Here is a 23,889-nt window from a genome sequence, read left to right as displayed (position 1 = left end):
AGTGGTACAAGATTTCTTTCAGATGTATGCGTGCAGAATTTATACATGAACCATGCTTCTTAGAGAAAGAAAAGAAATTGTAAAATATCCATGCTGATATAACAGAGCAACAACACATGCTATGGTTTGTGACTGTGTAAACTTAAGGGAGAATGTGGATCATCTTTTCCCTTTCACCAGTGAAAGCCCTTTCTGGCAGTCTTAACTCTCTGTCAGAGAGCAATTTTTGTGAGAAAACAGCTAGTGCTGAGAACCTGGTAGGCCACCAGCCTTTATAATCTCCCAGCTCATCTGATCCAGTTTCTGTGTTTCCAGTGTCTGAATCAGTGATAAGAAATGAAATTGCACATGATATTTCTTTCAGACACTTATGACCAATGATTTTGAAGTGTGTATCAGTAAGAAAACTTCCTGATGCGTCACTGAAGTAGTGTGACAAAGCAACGGTGTTGAAGACAGAAGTGAAAAATAACACATCTCCTACCTCTCCCAATGAAAAAAAAAAGGAAACAATGGAAATGCAGTGCTATTCCCTTACTAATTTAGTAACAGTCTTGTCTCAAATTTAGAAACCGGCCCTTTGTGGTGTGATATTTATTAAGTTTTCCCTATTGTGAGTTGTTCTGGACAGAATTCTCCAGGTGACCCAGCTGACAAAGGGGCTGCCACAAGGCAGCCGCCTTTCTGCAAACAAGCACCTACCCAACATGCCCAGCTTTCACAGCACAGGACAAACATCATGATGGTTATATCACTATTGAGAGTTCAGATGGCAAAATTCTTGATGACTCCTGATGAGTAAGCATTTGCTGGATTGTCAACAGCAAAACCCTCTCTCTTGGTATCAGTAACACAGGGGAGCTTCCTATGTTCCTGTCTCTCTTCATCATCTGTAAATACTCTCAGGACTACAAGTGAAAAAAGAATAGATTTTAGTGAGTAAACCAAGATATTAGCAGTAAAAGCATGGGTTTTTTGCAAGGTTGAACCTGTCTCTGTATGAAATAAGAAATCATTGAGTTAAGTTTCTCAGTGGTCTCACAGTTTGTGATTCAGGTTAATAAAAATATACTTTCCTGCAACTTGAATTTTCTTCAGCCAAATATGTTTTTTAATTTTTAAAAAGATAAAGCATTGAATTTTGATTTTCTTTTACAGAATTGCTATCATATCTTTTTGTTGTCAGATCAAGGCTTACACGGCTCATTGCATCTATGCATAGCAAAAAACGGAACTGTAATTCCTGTGAAATTTTTTATAGATCAGAATCAACACCTTTTTGAAATGTACTCTGCAATGACTTGTTTAAAATAAGGGGTTTGTTCTTGAGAGCTAACGTTAGCATTGCACTGGCCTTTATGACTTTGACTTGGAAATTAACATTGCAGAGTTCAGAGGGCACACTTTCATGCAAAATATTTTCTTAAGATGCTGTGACAGTTTCAGCAACTGTTATTTTTGGACCATTTATTTTAAAATTGATCACTTGTTGAGTTTTCAGCAAGTACATCTTACAAAGAACATGCTTGAGTCTTTTCTATGTATGCATGTAGACATATTTTTGCCCGTTTCTTTAAAAAGTTTAGTCTTTCATATTTTTGGGCTTGAGTAAGATCTTGTGAATTTTATTGCCTTTATCTGGATAGGTGTTGGCATTTAAGCAATCTGATTGTTGGCTCTAAGGCTCTGCATCTAAAAAAATTTTTTTTTAATGTTTTCTGCTTTCACTAACTTTAGTTTATTGTTACAAATGGTCGCTTTGCCTTGTTCAGTTTTATTTGTTATAGGAATTGGCATGACAATTGAGGGTTCTTCTGGGATTTCAAAATTCAGTTCACAATTTAACTTCAATCTTCTGCACCTTACAGATCTAACAGCCAACTTGCCTTTTAGCTGTCTTCTGGAAGTGAGGCGGGGAGACTGGGAGAATTTAGCTTGAGAATCTACTTTGAAAATGTTACTATTGGAGGTTTTGATATCATACATTACCAGTGAATGGCATGTTAAACAGTATACAAAAACTGAGTATCTTTCTGACATGGCAAACCTTTTCTATTTTGGATTGCTGAAGTTTTGCTTTTCAGGAGAGTCCAATACCAAGGTAGTGGCTTCCATAGAATTTACATTAGCATAGAATTTACATTCTACAAATGTAGAATTTACATTGTCTGATTAGCTTGTGTTTGTCATAGATTCCTGGCTATAAGACAGATTCAGGATTGAAGATTGAAGATGTTTTATCCTAAATATTAGGATAAGAACTAAGTAAGAACTAAGTATTAGTTCTTGTTTATAAATAATGAAGTCTGAAGTCTTTTAATCCTAATTCTTGGATCACAATTCCTGTAGACATGAAGTGTGATGTATGAAAAATGACATGAATTTACTGTTCACCAGATTTTCAAAGTTAAGACTCAAAGGAAATATTGTTTTCCTGTAGAGCATTCCCTTGTTTTACTGCCTTGTTCTTTTCCTGAGATAAGAAATTATAGTAATGGTTTTGCTTTTAGAAATACATTTGCATAAGTAATAAACCTTAGAAAAGGGAATGGGAACGATTGAATGAAGTAATTTTGTTGATTAGACATTAAGAGTAGCAGGTAAAAGAAACACACAACAAGCTATTCAAGATAATACCTTTATTATTTTTAGGACTAGAGCTGGCCACAAGATCTCCCAAAGGCATATGAACTGATAAATTTCTCACCTGTGATATGACAAATTACTTGCAACTTTGCTTTACTTGAGTAGCCTTCACACTAAAAGGGGAGTATTCATGTTAGTATTTATTCGTCTGTGCTTTTGTCATTGAAGTCATGCAGCTGAAATCATCGGAGTGTTCAAATGTGATAGCTGGCTTAAAACGCTGTTCAGGCTTTTGGGTACTAGGGGAACGGCTTCGGTACAAAATGTGAATAGAGCAGTAATGATCTTTCAGAATCAGATGGTGCAATTGTCAAGAAATCCCATTTCCTACTATTTTTTATAAGCCAGAAGACAGTGTGATGTATAGAGGTAAAATTTCTGATGTGTAGACCACGTACGCAAATGTGATGCCAGGAGCTGAGGACAGAGGAATATGGTGTGTCTCTGTAGGGAAGTTTTCAAAAGAGGTAAAGAGAGAAGAAGTATTTGAGGGTGAGATAAAAAGAATAGAAAACGTCTTCCCATATGGGACCTGAGGGATTTGAAGGAAGCTAAGAATCAGTATTCAAAAATGTCATGTCGTTTTTCTAATTCTTTTTGTCTCTGACCTTTGTGGATTTAGGAAAATATTTAGGGCTGACTAACTTCTTTAGTCAGCTGATATAAATATATAGCTAGGCTTGAAACTGTGTCATTGAAGTCTGTGAAGTTTCATCTTATATTAAGCTAAACTTCTTCCTTCAGTCTCACCCTCATTAAGTTCATATGTATAAATAAAGGACAGAAATTATATTTATGAAATTGCATAAAAATAGAATATTTTGAGGTAGGACTATCTGTCTGAAACATTTTACACACATCCAACAGCATGCAAAGGTAAATTGGCCTAATTTAAGGAATAATCCTGTGTAAATGCTATGAGAAATGGTGCCACTGGAGTTTGATATCTATTAAAATTTAGGCACGTAACATAGTAGTGAAAATCTTTGCTCTGGACGTGGTTGTAAAATCTCCACACTTTTCATTGCTGTGTAATCAATTTACTGATGCATACATGCATGAAAAGCTAGAATATAATCAACTAGGCTTGGTTAAATACATGATAAAGCTATTCACTGAGTGTAATAAAATAAAAGCTAAAAAATTATATTCTTTAAAATAAAGAAAGTAAGGAGAAATAAATTTTCTTTCTTCTCTGAAATGCTTTTTTAAAATATCATATTCATTACTTTAAGAAGACCAAAGGAAATGATGCACTATGGGAAGTACAGGAAGAAATCTCAATCTAGGGAGTGACAGGGAAAATATCCTCCACATTCCAATGTTATGTATTATTGTCCATTGATGAGATTTAATTGTTTTGCTTAGTTTTATTTTTGTGTAGATTGTGAAGATTTCTATTATATTTTTAAATTTAAGTTTATAAAAGAATTATGTTATTATGTTTGCTGAGAAAGAGATGATCAACTTAAATATTGTCTCTATAAGGAAGTATTATGTGAGATGTCTCTCTGTTACATTGTCTGAACTGGAGGCATGATGCATCTGTCATGAAACACACAGAACATGCACATAACCCCACCTCAGTGTTTCAGTATATTTTCCCCTTAACTCAATTTGGTTATTTAAAGTTGCTTAAATCATGATTGTTTTTGTCTTTTTGTCTGCAAAACTACTTCAGAATTTATTTTGTAATTCATGCTCACAGTGGTTCAAGTTCAGCTGTAGCTTTTATTCTGAAAATCAAGACTGACTTCAGCTTGTGATTTGGCACATTGAGTGCAAAGTGTGATAGGAAGTGCATGGCCAAGAGGAGAAGAGGGGGATAGGAATTAGGAGGTGGGGTTGGAAGGATGCTCAGTGTGAAAGACAGCAGGGAATCTGGTATCAAAGGTATTAAGAGATGAGTAATAACATGGGACCTTAAAATAAGGACAGGAAATTAAATAGAAAGAAATGGATATGCAGTGAATTAAGGGATACAGAAGAAGAAGAGAGACTGGAGTGGTAAGGAAAGTGCTTTTGCAGCAGGGGAAAAATGAATTCTGTGAAGAGCTCAGCTATGAGATGGAGTTTGAAACATCGGTAGGACATGTTTAGGTAACTGAATATGCTTTTACTGGTAGCCAGTGGAATGGGTTAAAAGTCACTACAGCAGAAGTGATAGTTAAACATAATAAAATGTGAAGGCAAAGTTGAACACAAACTGCAGCTACTAAGAGGAGCTCATAAAGGTATGTATTAGTCCCAAGAAGGTTTTTAAGCCTCCAGCACGGCCTGCAGCATATACTCCATATATTGCATAATCACAATGTGTGTTGCATTTACATTTTCTAGGTTTCACTTGTAAACTAATTTGGAAGGTGGGGAAAACTTAGTATTAACGTAATAAAGTGTTTGTTTTTCTCTGTAAATTTTGCAGTAATGTAATTTTTGAAATGCAGGTTATTATCATAACCTTAATGCACTTCTATTAGATTTTATGAGTTGTAGCTTAAAGAAAGAAGTGACTGGTATCTTTCTTTGCCAAAAGAAAACAAACAAAAAATAGAATGGTCTAGTTTTTTCTAGACAAACTGAGCAAAACATGTAGATCTTTTTTGCATGGTAGAACGATATTAATTAGCCTAGGGAACTGAAGAATAGGAAGAGAAAACTTACTAATCTAAAAATGCCTGTTCTTTTGTTCCTAGGTTCAGACATTGTTCAATGGTTAACGAAGAACTTGTCTATAGAAGACCCAGGTAAATTTTCTTTTTTTCATGTCTGAAAATTCTACTTTGTCTTTTTGAATGATTGGACCTGACTTTGTCTTCTGTTGCAGTGGGGGTGGCCAGGCAGCATTTGATGAGTATAATTTCAGTAGCGAAACAGACAGCATCAAACCTTAGAAACCTTTCTCAAGAGTCTGAGGATTTTGGTTATACATTTTATTGGAGCAGGTACCAAGAAACAAGATGATGGGCAAGAACGAAAACGATAGTTACTTTAATTAGTAGAAAATGAGTTCAAGTTATGCTCCGTGAGGAATTTGCTGTGTCATGCTAAATATTTCGTTAAACATGAGCTGTTTTCTTAACAGAATTTTTCAATATATAAAAAAATAGAATTAATAAAATACACTCTTGTACTGTTAACAAGAGCTTAATTTCTATTCTTAAGTTTGGACACTTTTATAGCATCTTAGAATCATAGAATGGTTTGGGTAGGAAGGGACCTTAAAGATCATCAAGTTCTAACCCCACTGCCATGGGCAGGGACACCTTCCACTTGACCAGTTGCTCAAAGCCCCATCCAATCTGGTCTTGAACACTCCCAGGGCTGCTCTCAATCCATTCTCTGTCCAGCCTGTATTTGTACTTGGAATGTCCCTGACTCACGTGCAGGACCTTGCTCTTGGCCTTGTTGAACTTCATAAGGTTCACAAGTGCCCACTTCTCGAGCTTGTACCGGTCCCATCCCATCCTTCAGGCATGTAAACCACACCACACAGCTTGGTGTCGTCAGTGAACTTGCTGAGGGTGCACTCAATCCCACTGGCCATATTGCCGACAAAGATGTTAAACAGCACTGGTCCCAGTACTGACCCCTGAGGAACACCACTTGTCACTGGCTGCCACTTGGACATCAAGCTGTTTACTGCAACTCTTTGTGTGAGACCATCCAGCCAATTCCTTATCCACTGAGTGGTCCATCCATCAAATCCATGTCTCTCCAGTTTAGAAACCAGGATGTCATGTGGGACAGTGTCAAATGCTTTGAACAAGTCCAGGTAAGATGCTGCCAGTTGTTCTTCCCTTGTTCACTACAGCTTGGTGTCATCGGCAAACTTGCCGAGGGCGCATCTTAAGTGGAAAGTGAACTGTAAATATAATCAATGTAGTGAGAAAAAACCAGTTCATTGCTCGATCAGCTGGGTTGGAACGTGGAAGTAAAGCTTTGGTTCCAAGCTCTACCACAGGTTTCTTGTGTGGCCAGCAGCAAATGCTGATTTACAGGAATCCTGTTAAATGATCTGAAATTTTCCAGAAAGGAGTGATTTTTAGTAGAAAATGCTGAATGACAGAAATAAAATATTCTCTGGGAGTTCCTATTATCTTTTGGTTAGGGGCAAGATAATCTTTCTTCTTTAAAGAATGATTAAAATACTTATTTTTCCTCTCTCTGTTGCAGACTTTTGGGAATGGAATTTGTGGGGGTTTTTTGTTGTTTGGTTTTTTTTTTTTTTAGTTTAAAATATGTGGTTTTATTTAACATTAGAAATGAAAATGTGATCATTGTGGAATTCCAGCAAAAATTAAAATCATCGTGTTTAACAGTGTAATTTAAATAAGAAATTATTATAAATACAAAATTGACATTTGGAAGTAGCCAGTTCACAATGTATTGGTATGCTACATGACAAGAACATGCTTCCAGTTTTATGTAACTTTACACATAGCGTCATGTTTGCTTCCTGAAGATACAGCGGAGGTTGCAAGAGACCTATGTTAGATATTGTATTTCTCAGCTGTTAGCTACAAAATACTCACCTATCTATCAAGACTGACATATTTATCAAGAGTTTAAAAGGTTGCCATTTTATGTTTATTTCATATGGAAGCCTAACGTTTATTTGTCAAACCAGAACTGCAATACTGGGATAGGCTGTCATTCAGATTATCTGATTGTTGCGAAATTTGGAATAGATGAAACCTTAAACTAAATGGAAAACATGGTTCCATGTGTTGATATCCAATTAAAATTAAACAAACAGACAAACTACTAACATATGTAACCAGAACACCACAGTAATTTAATTTAAGATGGGTTTTATCCTCTCAGATTGCATGGGTGGAAAAAACTATCCACAAAGACAAAAATGTTTTATGCATGTCAGTCCTAGTCCAAGTCATCTCTCTGGAGCTTGATGCTTGCAAATCTTCAGAAAGCCAATTGCCCTAAATGCTGCCTGTGGGTAGTACTCAGAATTGCCAGATAACAGTGAACCTGACAGATGGCGACCAAGAGCTATTCACATGACGAAAGTTCTGAAAATATTGTTTTGTAAAATTTTTTAAGTGTGTGACTCTTTGTTCCAGTTCTAGACAAGACAGTCTAGAATTTCTTGTGGAAAAGCCCTAAATTTCTGTGAACTGTTGTCACCATGATTTGGATTTCTAGCATCTTCTGTCTGCTTTTCACCAGTGTGTTAGGGTTCTGCTATGGCTGTCTTTTAAAACTCCCTGAGGGTCTTGTTGCAAAGCTCTTGTGAAGGTAGGCAGTTTTGTGATGCAGAAATAAGTAATGCCTGTGTTTGCACTGAAAGTTACAATCTCTGTCTAATTTTGATATCAGCAACATACTTGTAAGACCAACATAAAGTAGACCTTTGTTCCCGTATTTTAAGAGTATATTCTACTCTGCCGAGAAGAACTTAAGGACTATTTGTACACCTCATCTACCAGTGCTGTGAACTACTCATGTGAGCAAGGCATGCAAATTGTACTTTAAGGGGTAAGTAGACAGAAACATAGAGCAGCCCAGGTTAGAAAGGACCTCAGGTCATCTCCTCCAACCTTTCATGGGAAAGAGAGCCTAGATGAGATTATCTAGCAACCTGTCCAGTTGCATCTTGAACACCTCCAGTGATGTGGACTCCACCATGTCCCCGGGGAGGTTGTTCCAGTTACTGATTGTTCTCACTATAAAAAATGTCTTGATCAAGATGAAGCTTCTTGTGCAACTTGTACCCATTTACCCTTGTCTTCTCCGTGTGGCTCCTTGTGAAGAGAACCTCCATCCTCTTTCTAGCCATCCTTTAAGTACTGGAAAAACTGTAATGAGGTCCCTTCTGAGCCTTCTCTTCTCCAGGGTGAAAACGCCTACCTCTTTTAGTCAACTTGTTCTTTAATGAAACAAAGAACTGGTAAGAAGGAAGTGGCACATTTAAAAAACCAAAAAGTCACGTTTTGTAGTACAATTTTTTCCCTTTCTTTTGCATAGGGAATACTACTCCAATACCATGTAAGTGGGAATGAAGAAGGCTGCTTTATGGATAGCGGCACAACAAAAGGCAGGAGAGGGTCTGGCAGCAGCCTTTGTTTTCACTGTGTTAATAAGTGTAAAGCTATTATCTGGAAACAGCAATTTCAAGTAAAAAATAGTTACAAGTTATAAATTGCTAGTCAAAAAAAAACCTGCCCGTTTTTCATAAATGGAAAATAATTTTCTGTGGAAGATTTTAAAGATTTTGGCTTGCTGCAGTAAATCTCCATCAAGAAAATAAACTGGAGATGATGAGTGGATTCTGCTGAATTATACCAGATTTGAAGTTATTTCAGTGGAGCAGAGTAGAGCTTGTGCCCAGAATAGCTGTGCACAACATACAGTTGCTGTTATATTGTTTGCTTTTCAATATGTACTTAAAAAAAGTTTGTGTTTCAGCCTACAACTCATCTGTAAAATTTAAAGGAACAGAAATTATCTAAGTTATTTTTAATATGGAAGTTTAATTCAGTCATAAAAATAAGCCTGATCTCAACACGAAAAGAAGGAATTAACTGAGTTTACAGAATTGTAAGGGCTTGTGGTTTGGCACTTAGACGTGTGTTTGTTGAATTGACCATTACAGGGTAAGCGCTGACTCTTCACTGATGGTGCCAATTACTTTCAATGTGGAAAATCTGCTCTGTTTTTCTACATTGTGTTTTTCTTTTTTAAAGTGATAATTAGTGCCGTGAAATGTACCAGACTGACCACACTAGAAACTGAAGTCCTTTTAATCCTTACGAGAAAAAAATAGAACAAAAAGGGTAGATAAGCTGATTTAAAGGTGTCAGCTGAAATTACCAAGAGACTAATTCTGACCTTGGTTCTTGCACTGATTTCTTTGATGCTTTTTTGGCTGACACTTGATTTCTCTATTCCCTAGCATTCCAACATGCTAATGGTAAATCATGCTGTTGCCTCTTTAAGGAGAAAAAACAGTGTCAGTTTTCAAGTATTTTCATAATGAAATGTGTGTTATTCGCAAAGATGCGTTTCATTCTTAAGTTAGCCCATGAAGAATTTCTATCTAGGTAGCTCAGAACAAGCCTTTAAGAGTTGATAATATGTTTAGCCATCATCCCCTTGTTCCTTTACAGTACCTTTACTCCTCAGTGTTGCTTATTTAATTTATTCATATCTGCAAAGCCATTTGAATTTGGCTGAAGGCATTTCATTATTAGATGGTAACTCTAGCAAAGCCACAGTGCTGCAGCCAGCTCCAGAATGTGCAGCCTTTGCATTCAGGTTGCCTTGGTCCAGCTCATTTTGGCAGTCTGTTGAAGGAGTTTGCTACTGCTCTTGGACATCAAGAATTACACTGAAGCCAAATATATATGACTAAATAAAACTTCGTAAGTTATAAAACAAGACCGTACCTTGAAATAGACACCCTCCTGTGATTTTTCAACTTCAGTTCTTGCAATTAATAGTCTGTTCACTTAACTGATGTCGCTAATTTGTAACTAGATGCCCATCAGCAGCCACGTAAACTGTGATCACTGATCCAGTGCAATAAAAAGGGAGGACTCAGCAGCACAACATCTGTTTGTGTTTCTTGCACCTTTCTCCCTTTTGCTTTGTAGTAAAATCTTTCTCCAGCAGCTGCTGCATTAATAATGACCTTGATAATATGCAGTACTTCCTCTAAAGAGTTAGAGAAAAAATATTAGGGTTTCTATTTGAATTTGTGAAAGTGTACTTGAAAAATTTTTCAGGTCTGTTATTTCTGCCCCTTTCTCAATGCATATGCAGTAAGGTAGCAGCAAAGAGCAGGAGCCAGATGAGATGTTCTAAACGATGGCCATTTGGGAGACAGCACCGGAGAGCTGCAAGCAAAGGGGAGGTTCTTCCAAAGTTTGCTAATGGAGAAAAGAACCTATTATGAAAAGGAAGAAAGAAGGGAATGGAAAGGTCATGCTTATGTTTGCAGTCTTTGCATTAATCAAAACCTGTGGAAATACAGGAAGAGTAGAATGCATCCCATTTATCAGCTTAACTAAAAACCAAAAAAAGTTGATAAAAATAATTTACACTGCCTGCACACATACCATAACCATCACAGTAGGAACTCAGGAACGCCAGGTGTCATGGATGGAGTATGTACTTCACTCACAAGAGATAAGCAGTATACTTTATTGATATAAAACAGTGAGTTAACAAAGTTCAATGGCAAATGTGACAGTGTTTTAACAAGATTTGATGGCAAGGCACACTTGGTTATTTACTGCATAGAGGACAGGGTCAGCCAAAACTGTCAGAGAGACCCTCCTGTTGATTCATGAGGTTCAGAAAGGACCCCCTTGCTTTCTAAACTTCTTCTCAGAGAGGAGTCTAGGTGCAGCTGGATCCGATCCTAGTCCCAGACTTGTTCAGCGGTTTATGTCTAAAGGATTATATAGAATCATAAATCAATCCTTTATATCCCTTCACTAAGATTTCAAAGTTTATCAAGCGGTTAATCACCTACCAAGAATCTGTTGCAACAAGGAATCTCTCAACCACGAGGAGTAACCTTGACAGGTGTCCCTACCCAAGGGGAAATCCTGGTGAGCATCTCGCTGCCATGCAGGACAGCTCAATGGGCTGTTGGCACACACCTGTGTGTGGCAGTCGGTCGGCTTCTAGCCTCTGCTGTGGTTTCAGGAACTGCAATGGCAAATGTTCACATGCGGAGATCATTTTTTTTGCCCAAAGCCTTTAGATAGATTTTTAGAAATGGCAAACAGAGGTATATGGCCTGTAATCAATTGTGACAGGATAAGTCAGATTTAATGGATTTCTTCTTTTTCCACTGAAGCTTTTTCCAGTTTGATATAATCTATTACTCTGTGTAGACTGCATGTGTTAGGAGTGTCTCCCAAGAACACAGAGAGTGGCAAGGCCAGCCTGGAGTGAGCTTTCACTCTGCGTATGTGCCAGTACTGTTTGAACAGCCTCATTTCCATGTAGTCACTCTTGAAGGTGACTAACATGTTCCTTGGTTGGCCAGTTTATTTTCTTGCTTGCAGGTATGTGGTAGGCTAAATCAGTGCTCATTTCAAATTTCCTTTCAAGGAGCAGTCATTTCTTCTGATAGGTTTAGTAGTAGTGTGGCAGTGGGTTGAAAATGAACAGTTTTTTACACTTGCAGGGAAGAAATGGAGTTTGTGATTGGTAGAGATGCAAAGTGTTCATGGTACCAGCAACAAATAATTTCCTTTACACAAGTGAAATGGTCACAACCTGTTTCATCATACTCCTCCCTGGTTGCCTTAAGGTGCCATTATTTTACAAGGTACTATATAAAATAGTTTATGTTTTTTCATCCTAGTAATTAATACACTGTGCTTGTAGACAGCAGGATTTATGGATAATACAACATCGTAAACTCAGAAAATCCCTTTAAAAACCACTTAATAAACAGTGAAAGACATTATCTTAAGATGTTTACAATATAATTGGTTATATTAGCTAGGTACAAAATAGGTCTAGTCTAGATACCTAAACCTATTTATCATTAAGGTAATTTTATAAACTTTTGAATGAAGTATTAATGAGTTGTATCTGTTTAATTTATAAATGAAAGTCCATATTGGAGTAAGGGATAAAGATCACAAGATCGCATTTGCCACCATCTAACATAAATTGCTATATAACAGAATAAAATGATATTACTGCTATTGGTACAACAAAATATGTGTTGTGTAACTGCTTCTGTGACCAACCTGCTTACTGTTGTCAATAGCATACTAATTCAAAATAGATCTCTTTTGTGTCTAATTAGGCTTTGAGTATCCTGATATAGTGGAAGGTATCCCTGCCCATGGCAGGGGGGTTGGAACTAGATTATCTTTAAGGTCCCTTCCAACCCAAACCATGCTATGATTCGGCTATAACTTGTGTGTCATACACATTTCCTATATAAAACAGAACTCTATTGATGTTTACTTACTTTTGGTTAAAAATAAACTTTAAACTGAGTTTTTAAATTTCATTTTTCTTAATACTAGCCCTGATTCCATAGTGATGTCTTCAAAGCTAGTTATTTTTAATAACTTCAATAACTAATAACTATATAACTATTAATAACTATAATAACTAATAATTTAAATAAGAATTAATTAGTGCCTTTAATATTAAAGTCTATAAATTCTACTCAGAATTATTTTCAGTGGTATGTGTTATGCCTTTGGATGACATCCACTCCTTCCTCCTTTGTTTTAATCATCAAAGGTGAAATTCCAACCCTGCTAAGGCTGGAGGTTTTCTCATTAACTCCAAAAGAAACAAGATTTAACTAGATGCCTTTTAAAATAGGATTAGTTGTAACAAGTCCTTTAAGCTGTATCTCAGGCTGAAACCAAAGGCTAGTTTATAAAAAGTGTCTGATACCCAGTTAGATTTTAAAGATTGAAACAAAACAACAATCAGCATTTTCTTTAGAATTCAGTAGGCAGTATGAACTTTATTTCACTGAGGTCTTTGAGAGTCTTATTGAGTAAAGAGTAAGAAACAAGTTCTTAATAGAATGCAAAATACTGATTAGAAAAGTAAGTCTGAAGAAGCCTACTCAGATAAAAAGTTAATGCTAAAACTACAACCAGATCCAGATGATAGAAGTTGAAAAATTGGTAAGCATTAATTTCAAGTAATTTCATTGTAAAGAACTTCAGATCCTCTGTTGAACCAACTGAAGGAATGTTTTTCATCCTTTCTGGCACAGAACAAATAAGGTATAAGAAATCTAAATTACACAATTGAAATCTTTACCCATGAAGTTACCTTGAAGCACACAGCTTCAATATAAAGCTATATATAAGATGAGCTATTCAAAACTGATACTGGTTTCTCCCCAATGATTTATAAAGTCTGGAAAGCTTTATAATCAGTTTTTAGAACCAAATTGCAAATTGGGCAATTTTTCTTCCTTAGTTTTCATTGACAATTCTCCATGTTGTTCTGCTGAGGAGCTGCTGTTCGTGAACTGGGTATCTCCTTCCAGGTGCTGTACCAGTCTCTTTTCCTTGATGCCATGGCTCAGAATATGGAACCAATATCTCAGCGTAAGGCAAATATATGTAAGGCCAATGTTAACTTCCTACGGATGCATCAGATTTTCAGAATAGCTAGCTTTGGATACCAAATCCTGCTGATTGAAAAATGTCATTCATTCCCCATCTTGTCTGCTTGCACTGTAACTATCCACTCTAGTAGCTGCCACTTTTTGAGTAGTCAGCAGTCAGACGCTGTTATGATACTGTTTTGTTAATAACAGTAAAACATATATTTGACTTAACTAAAGACAAAAGTACAACCTAGAAAAGGTATGCCCTAAAAGGGAGAACTCTCATAACTTTTAGAAATAAACTCATTAATTAATTACAGGAATCAGATTATAATGACATTCCTAATAAAATATTTGATCTCATTTTTACTAAAGTTAGTAGGAATTTTAGTGCTTTTCTTACTGTTTGACAGCCTCCTCCTGAACCTTTGGGATCGTACCAAGTTTTAGAGGTCTAAGAGGAAGAACATTTACTAATTCCCAATTCATACTGGCATAATTAATTAAAAGCATCTAAATAATTGTCTAGAGACTTCATTAGCTTTCTGCTTCCTTGTTTCCCAGAGAACAGTGTTATATAGTAATGGAAAGCGCAAGTAGGTGGAAGTAAGATTTTAAATCTGGACAACTTAATTGATTAAAAGTAGTTGAAATCCTATTTCATCTTGCCAACAGCTGCTGCAGCTATTTATAGTCAAGTAAACAAAAATGTTTTGATATTTACTTGCTGTATGTAGTAGTTGATGACTGGAAGGTTAATGTGAGGCCTTCTCTTTATTTTGTTACTAATTGTCCTTAAGAGGATTTTCAGTTTTCCTATAATGTGTACAGAAGTTCTGCTGTCCACATAGGAGCATAGTGACAGTTCAAGATTAAGTGAACTGCTGTGTGATGTAGTTTACCACGCAAAGGACATTGCTTGCCATTTCGTCTTGTACAGATTAATATCTCCTAGGCGCCCTCTCATTTTTCAATATTCCCTTCCCTTTTTTCCTTCCTTTTTTTCCTCTCCTTGCGTCGCCTCTTTTTTTTTATCTTCATGGTTCATTCCTCCATTTTACTGCACAGAATATCCTCTGGTTCTCATCTGCTTACAGCTGATGGTTGAATTTAATTCACATATTCTTCTCCATTTGGATGTTCTCCCTCTACTGTTTCTCCTTCCTTCTAATTTCACTGGTTATATTCAGTCATCTACTTCAATTTCACAAATTTTCAGGATTTTCACTGTATGTGTGGCAGGTTGGGTGTCAAGAGCCATGTCTACTGTGGTTTTTGTAGCTGCAAGACCTCATTTGGCTTTGTAAGACTTGGATCCACAAAGTATAAAATATTTAGTATCAACAAAATCTGATTTTATAGGTGCTAAAAAATTACTGTTCTCACTAAAGTAGAACCTCAAATTAATTAAAAAAATATTCTAAACCTTAAAATGACTCTATTGGCTTTAGTTAGGCATGTAGAAATTATAACAAGTAATTTACACTTGCTTTTAAAAGTTTGCTTCTTAAGTACTGTCTACTTTAAGGTAATACCTTAGATAAACTGCAAAACTTAACCTTTTCATAGCTTTTAAGCTTATTGCAATTGGTATGCAGAGAGGCTTCTGCTTATACTTATTGCTATAACAACCAAGGTCAGCTAATTCCGTTATTTGCCCCATTGGAGGGTTGGAAGTGGAAGAGCATAGAGAGTTTGCACCTGTGGGGAGGAGCGGACAGGACAGGTGACCCAAAACTGACCAACAGAGTATTCCATCCCATCTGCCTCACACTCTGTATGAAAGCTGAGGGAGCAAAGGGTCAGCCCTCTTTCTGCAGTGGCCAACATCTGAGGAGGACTCTCTCTGTTCATCTGCCTTCGATCCCAATAGTGAGTTTCTGAATCCAGGTCCTGAGTTCAGTTCCCGTTCACCACTGAGCCCAGACTGAGACTTTCCCAGTGCCTGCCGGTGACCTGATCATCATCCTGGGAGCTTGCTCCTGGTTTTGTATATATTGTATATGTTTCATTATTTTATTTTCTGATATTATTGTCTTTTCTTTTTATCATTAGTATTTCATTAAAGTAGTTTTAGTTTTCTTTTCAATCCATAAGTCTCTCTCTCTATCTCATTTTTCTCTCCCTTAGGAGAAAAGTTAGAGGGAGCATCTGTCATTCATTTTAATGGCCAGCCCAGTCCAATCCACGACACCAATAAATATATTGTGATTTAAAATTTAATATTAAAGGAAATTCTGCACACTGAGGGCATTTGAGCATAATAGTTGTTAGGTTTGGATTATTTTTTTTTGAATTAGCAAGCCAAAAATCTTCCATACAGCAAGAAAAAACATAGGTAGCAATTCAAATTATATCCAATGCATGCTCCAAAATTAGTTTATATCCAATGCATGCTCCAAAATATTAGAAATTAAGTGCATTTTGTACAAAAAGTCAGTAAGAACATAAGACAGAGCTGCAGTCAGACCATCTGGACCATGAGCTGTTTCAGACAGTGGTCAGTCACAAGTGCTTAGGAAGTGACCTGCACAGTAGGAGAAAGGTGGTATAGCAGTCCCTTGCTTTGCCTGCTCAGCTCCCAACAGTCTGAACCTTAGGGAATCCCCTGACCTGCAGATATTTTCAGCTTCTTGTTTAATAGTTCCTGAATGACCTTTCTTCCATTGCTTTTACAACACCCCATGGTCATATGTAACACAGGTTGATCAGGTATTATAGATGGTGGTTTTTTTTGTTTTGAAGGGTATGCCTAATAATCAAGGCGGTTGACTCTAAATTCTTGGGTTAAGAAAAGTAGCAAGTTTTTATTCTGTACTCATTAACCTTCTTTTGGCTAGTTACAATTTTATAGACTGCTATAATGGCTGTTGTCCATGGTCCACTTTCTGATTTCATTATGGAAGCCTTCATAGATCTCTTACAATCCTTACTCTCCTTCTTCCTGTGATTTTTAAATATATATAGTTTGAGACTAAATGACCTGAACTCTGCTCAAAATTTAGGATGTAAGTGTGCTATGCTGTATACTACTAGTGTCTTCTAGGTTTTTTTCTATTTTTTTCCTAATAATTCATTATGTTCTGTTTGAGATTTGAGCAGACATTTTCACAGAAACATATACAGTGACTCCAGTTTTTCTTGAGCAGCAGCAGCTAACTTATAGCCCTTACTGGGCATGTGAACTTGGGAAGGGAGGGTTCATATTTGAAATGTTTAGCATTTATCAAAATTCAGTTCCATCTGCTGTTGTATTGTCTAGTGAATAAGTACCCTGAAGTCTTTCTACATCTTCTCACAACTTACTTTTTACTTACCTCAGTAACTATATACTTTCAGCAAATTTTGTTATATCATCAGTCACACCCTTCTGTAGATAATTTAGGATGATACTGAACAGTTCAGGATTTACTAAATACAACTACAGTGGTTACCCTCCAGTGAGTGTGATAACTGATCTACTGTGCCTGACTTATGTTCTTGTCTTTCTACAAATTGCTTTTTCCATGACCTTATAACCCAGATCTGTTTAATTCCTTTAGAAAACATTTGGGGGAGTCATGCCAAGAGCCCTCTAGAAATCCAAGATAACCTGATTTACATTAACCTGATTTTCATGACCTCATATGTTCACTAGTTTCACATAGGAACACTCAAGAGTTGTGAGACATTGCATCCACCAATAAAAGGTGTGCTGGGTCTTCCTTTTCTGTGACATGTAGCTTTATTTTTGCTAATTCCATGCTTTATCATGTTCCTATCATTTTGTCTGTGTGGGCACCTGTTGTCTTCATCTTTTTCCCCAGATTTTCCCTGGATGTCTTTCTAAAACCTGAAGACTTGTTTTCCAGCTTTTTTTCTTTTAGTCCTGAGAGTGATTTAAATCATAAATTGCACACTATGGCTAATGGTTCACCAATTTAATATTTGATTTGCCTTAAAACACAGAATGACCCTTATGTTGACCCAGCTAGATGCTTTTGTTAATTTTGTCAATTTATTTTAAAGCCTTTGATAGTTTTTGCTGCTGCTGTTGTCATCAGTGCTATCTCTTCCTTCTACATTTAGATTCTGCCACTAGAGAAGAAATAGATCATTCACTGAGAACTCTTCTCTTTTTATGGAAAAGAAAAAGCCCTTATGAAAGCGTTTTCATTGAGCTGTTTTTGCTAGTTAGTGTCTGTCAGTATTTCTACATTTTTAATAGAGTTTATCTGGCTGAACTGACAGTTCTCTACAATTATCTTTGTAAATCATGTGCAATGGGGAGAAGTGAGCATAGAAGGGGGAATTATGGCAATAGGAACATGTGATGCAGACTGTAAAAATGGCATACAATGGAATTTTGCAACATCTGGAAAATTTTCTTTCTCATCTTTCATTTTGATGTGGATAGTGCAATATCCACTTGCCAGTCGAAGAATGAATTATAAATAATAGATGAAGAGAACTCTCTAAAAGTGATCCTGTTTGTAATAACTGCCTTGGTTTTTGTATGTATGCATCCCAGATAACTGTATCTGATCACATGGAGAATTGTATTCCTGTGTTATTCTCTGGAAAGCTACCTCCACAATCTTTGTTGTTACCTTGCCTGAGCTTTGATGGTATTTTCCCCTGATGTGTGGCTCAATGACACCAATTTACTTATAAAGCTTTTAACTTCTGCCGGACTTTAAAAGCACACCATTCTTCCCGTTGAAAGAAATGCATTATTTTCAGCATTTTATGCTCTCAGTTTGCTGGAGGTATGAAAATTGTTATAAAGAGAATTGTATTTACCTTTACCATGTTGAGCGCAGTGAAAGAGGCAGTTATTTTTCTTGCTGCTGCTGCTGCTGTATGTTGTTTGTATTATCGGAACTGCCTGGTCATAAGTGGGTGTTCTGTGATTATGATAGCAATGCATGACAATGATACAAAATTAATGGTTGATGTAGTAGCAATTGATATCTAAACAGACTTAGCAGCTGAAAAAGTGTCATGATTCATCTTAACCAGCAGTGATCATAGCAGGAGTTTGGTGCTACCTATTGCTTACCCTCACCCAACTTCAGAAACTCCACATCAGCTGATATCCCTCTGATTCAACAACATATATCTTCTGTTCCTGCAGGAGCAAATATTTTCTGCACCGAAAAAGCCTGTGCCCACTCTTGCTATTTGCTGGCCACAAACCCAAGAGGTGCATCAACCACACCAGTTATTCACATGCCCTGGATCTGCCGAGCCTTAAACAAAGGGTCTCCTCCTTTGAAACCACACCCTAGACATACACCTGGCTGTGGCAGCGCCTCAGAGCGTGCTCTTGTAACCGCTCCTGTGCCTGTGATGTCCAGACATAGCTGCCTGAGAGGGGAGCTAGCAGGTGATTAGCTGTGCCTTGCCTGGAGCGTGACAAAGAAAGGGAGAAGCAGTGACACTGTGCTGTGGCTAGGGAAGGTGCCTGAGGAAACGTTGGTGTAACATACGTTTCCTGGCTGACACTTGCTTGTACAAGTTCTTGGGTGTCATGTGCTGTGGGGAATGTATCACATAGTTTTCCACGGAATGTTTGCAGCCAAACGATTTGATCACACATCTTCAGACCTTCCCCCACTTCACTGGAGGAGAAGAAAGTAGAAAGATCACATGTACTAACAGCAACTGGCAAGCAGTAGACAAGAAAACATGAAATGATAGCATAATATTTCCACTATTGAGTAGTAGTCTTTGTTCAATATTTTGGGTCTTCTACAGATGCTTGAAATTGTGGAATAAAATTTGATCTGAGACACTATTCAAAAGTGTGGTATTTGCAGTAATGGGGTTTTTTGTAAATATTTTTTAATTTTGTCTTTGAGCAGGTTTGCTCAAAAGGGTGCACATATGACTGTGTATATTAGCACAGAGTTCGATACTGGAGGGGCAAATGAGTGAGGTGTTAGGAAATATCTTGTGAAGACAAGTTCAGACTGTCATTAGGGGAAACAAGACACACAGTTTTTGATTTTCTGCGTTTTGCCCTGATGAAGCGTGGGAATCAAAGCTCAAACTAAAAAGTTGTCTTTTGAGAGGAAGTGCCAGTGGGAAAAACAGGAAACCCATACTTCAAAGGACCCTGGATTTCATCCTTCTGTCATTTCAATTTAAAGAGAGAAAGATATCAGTAATAAAATAGCAAAGCATCTGTGATTTCTGCAAAATTGAAAATAGAAAAAATCAAGAGTAGTACTTGTGAAATTATAAGAAATGTTTTATAAATGCCGTCTTGGGTTGGTGGGTACAGAGCTAAATTCCCCCATGGGAAGGCCGGATTGCTGGTGTGATATTTGTAGGCAATTAAAAAAATTGAAAAGAGAGATGACAGGGAAACTAAAGGCAATTTTAAACTCATTCAGGCCTCTTTTTATCACCGCATGCTGAATGAACTTGTTATTTATTGACCAAATTGTGCGGTGTTCTGTTTTCCCTGGTAGTCAAGTCTACCCGATGCTGCACATTTCCAGTATGCCAAACAAACACACCAAGCAAATATTTCAGAGGTGAAGTTATAGCAGTGCTCAATGCCAGCACCTCACTCCTCATTTGTCTGTCTCATGAGACCTCATTGCAGCTCCCTTTTTTTTTCCTTATTTTTCATTTTGAGGTCTCAGGGGTCTGCCTTTCAAGATACAATTTTATTAAGAGAATAAAAATCAAGCTTTAGTAGGAAGTAGCAACATCTTGTGTGTGAATCAGCTGAAATCCAGTGGGAAACAATCATACTAAAAATTTAACAGACAATACTTAAAAAATTTTCAAGAGGAAGGTCTGTGTATTGCTAACAGTTAAATGCAACTTGTCTTTCAAGGACCAACTTCATTTTTAATTCCTTTTGACAATTCCTTTCTTCTTTTTTGTTTTTTTTTTTTTTATTTTTTTTGTCTCTTGTGAGCGAAGAAGGGTCTTTTGCTTTGGTTTTTTTTTTTTTTCAAGAAACTATAGGTCAGCTTCCCCTTTCGTTCGGTCTTTCATGGTGGTATGACTTATGTTGAACTTGTCTGGATAAAATCTTTCAAGGGTTATGTTAGACATTTAGCTCAGTTCTAATTCACCCACATCCTGTGAGCAAATAAGGCAAGACTGGTATCCCTGGGTCACTGGATGTTTTTGTGAACAAAGTAGTTGATGTTTCAGATGTACGTCATTGTCTCTAGACTTGGAATATGTGTGTAAGTGACAGCCTATGTTATAGATCAGCTCAGAGTGTAAGTGTGGACATTACCATTCCTTGGGTAGATGAGGATCCATGTCACGTCTCTGATAGGTTTTCCCCCTTACCTGCTGGGTGATATTCCTAGCATTGCCTCTGGCCTACTGATGGCATCAGCAGCCACTGTCTAGCACAGGAGAAGCAAAGTCATACCTATTTATGTAAGCTGCTATGGTGACAGATAACTTGGTTTGTGATGAACATCTTGGAATCAAGCATGACTCTCATTTTAACTGTGTTTGGGTAAATAGTGCCTCTTCCTTTGCCAACTCTTTTGCCCTCCCTGAAATGACTCTCACTGAGTGCTGCTCCCTTTGCAAATTCCATCCTTCAGATGGGACAAAAGAAGAGGTTTGTAGTGAAGTGGGTGTTCAAGAACTTTTCTAGCTGTTTTATTTTCCCCTCTTTAAACGCCACAGTCAGGCCCAGAGAGTGACCGTCTCCTACGCTTTGTGTGAGCTTGAGAAGCAGGTTGAATTTTATTACTTTAACTTAAAGCTAATCCTTTGCAGCTTGTGTTCATACTGGCAATGAAATGACAGCAGGAGTGAGGTGAGAGAAAGTGATAATGTCTTGGCATTCGACACTTAAAATGAATGTGTGCTTGTGAAATTCTGACTCATTTATTCTTTTTCCAGGCAGCCGTGTGGCTTAGCAATGCACTTCAGTACTGCGGTGGGTTTTAAATTAGAAAAATAACCCAGAAAAACAAACACTTTATTGTTTGATGGAAAGGGAGGTTTTCATTTGGTTGACATTTTTGTATCAAAAAGTGTATTAAAAACTTACAAGTTTGGGTTTTTCACTGTCACTTACATCATGTAGCAATCTTAAGGACACAAAATGCCCCAAACTGCGTTCCTTGTAGGAAGTCTGTCTTCAGGACTGAGCTGCACAGAAGAACATAAAACAGACTCTGAAAAATGTCATTTTATAGTAGAGCATGATTGGGAAACACCGTTTTCCTTCCCTCAGTCCCTCAGAGATTACTGCAAGCCACCTCAGATGTTGTGAGACTAACTATAATGATATGACACTATAAAGTGTTTATGGAATTCAGAGCAAAGATAGATATAGAGACCACATCACCTGAAGCCCTGAGATGCATAAGAAAGTGTGAAATCCACACTAATCCCTGGTAACATATCCTTTAAAGGGGTTTCCAAGCACAGAAACATGTTTATTCCAAAGGAAAACAAGGAACATCCATCCTTTTTAGTCCCCTCCTCTGGATGTTAACATAAGAAACAACTTGTTCCACTGATACTACCCTACCCTGCAATTTAAGATGAACGAACTAACATCAATCCATACAATAGCTGTTACAGCAAGGAGAAAACTGCGCTATGTTTAAAAAAAAAATGAAATGAAAACTCAACAACCAGGGTAGATTTTTTTATTCTGTAGATTTCATCAAGTCTTCGTTGTCCCAAAGCATTGAAAATGTCTGATTCTTTTGTATAGCAAAGTATATTTAATGTGACTAGCATTTAATCCATCAAGATCACTGTCCTTATATTAGTACAGCAGATGGCTGGGCAATATTACTTCTCACAAAAATGATTGCTAATCAACCTATATACATGTGTTGTTCACTTCACCTACTCAGCTAAATAAAGTTCAACAGCAGAGTGAGTCATGGAAGTTTAAGCTTTTTCTGAGCTTTTAGCCCAGCAATAGCATACACATTAAGAATCAAAACTACACCCACAGCAACATTTTGAATTTATAGAAAATATTTCATATCCTGTTGAAATGCACCAGGCTCATAAAGACATATTTCTGTCTTTCACCTGAGGTGTTTCTTTTCCATTAGCTGTTATAAATTGCAACTCCTGCAGCCCGCTGTCCTTTTTTTAGCTATGAAAAATTAAAACAGTGGTTTGAGTAAATTTGTTTTGGGAATAAGCTGTTCTAATTTTCATCAGTATCACTGCTAGGAAGTATTGCTGCAACCTCGGTTCAGATAATTGATGTCTCCAAAACAAGCAGTGAAGAAAAGAGGAAGCTGAAGTCTACTTTGTTCTACCAGTTACACCTCCATGAGCTTTGTGTCCCTCAGATTATTTGTGTGATGTCTCTGGCTGCAGTTTTTGTTCATTGTATATCAGTTGACTGTGATTTGATTTATGCCTTCTCAGTGAAGCTATCTGGGTGTAACTGAGAATGTAGTTTATGTTGAATATTCTTACACACAGTGGCTGAAGATTGCAAAAAAATAGTTGTGTAGATATTTCTTTTCTGTGTGTGTCTGTATATACTTGCCATCTAAAAAAATCAGTATTTTATTGCTTTTAGTCTATATTCCTCCATTTTATAGAATTTGTATTCTGAATACATATAAACATTACTCTTTCTATCTGGGAACCTTTATATTTAAAAGTATTTTTTCAGATTTTTTTTTTTTTTTTTTTAACTAATGCACTTCATAGAAGTTTTTGATGTTCCTAATCTCCATCTGCCATTCTTCCAGATGAAACGTGCTTATTTAAGTAAAAATCTAACTTCACATGCAGGACTAGGTGGGTTATTCAGAAGCTGTCTGAACTGGACTTCTAGGCATTTAGGCATGTAGGACTAGTCTGCTGCTTGCTACATTTTCCTTTTCAAGCTCATGGTTTTCTTTCCTAAATCCTACTGTTCTACTTCATTGACTTCTTACAGTATCTATTTTTCAGTCTGATTTTAGCAAACTGAGATGTGTATCAAAGTGTTGCTTTTGTTGTGTCTGTAATACACGGCACAACTTCTTACTTGGAGATTAGAAACCTCCTGAGAGCTGAGTTTTCTTTCTGTCCAGAAGTTCTACTCCTGCTGTGCAGAGAACAGCAATATTATTTCCCTACCAGTCTGGTGTGAGGCAGGCTTACATTTTTGTGTACATTATTAACTGGTTACAATTTTATGGACGTTCTTCACCTGTTCAAGCCATATT

General features: G+C 37.0%; 1 protein-coding gene across 8 annotated transcripts in view; it reads left to right on the top strand.

The window, feature by feature from the left end:
* Positions 1-23,889, top strand: part of RGS7 (regulator of G protein signaling 7) — a 263,608-nt gene that overhangs the window by 152,233 nt on the left and 87,486 nt on the right. For 7 of the 8 annotated variants that reach the window (XM_074144276.1, XM_074144277.1, XM_074144283.1 and 4 more), the window contains one exon: positions 5,340-5,390. The exons of the other annotated variant lie outside the window; for it this stretch is intronic. In XM_074144276.1, coding sequence (XP_074000377.1) covers positions 5,340-5,390 — 51 coding nt within the window. The remainder of the gene's footprint in view (positions 1-5,339; positions 5,391-23,889) is intronic. 8 annotated transcript variants of the gene reach the window in all.

The sequence above is a fragment of the Numenius arquata genome, chromosome 2, assembly GCF_964106895.1.
Source record: "Numenius arquata chromosome 2, bNumArq3.hap1.1, whole genome shotgun sequence".
NCBI lineage: Eukaryota > Metazoa > Chordata > Aves > Charadriiformes > Scolopacidae > Numenius > Numenius arquata.
Note: the sequence above shows the minus strand (reverse complement) of the source record. Positions and strands in the feature narration are given on the sequence as shown.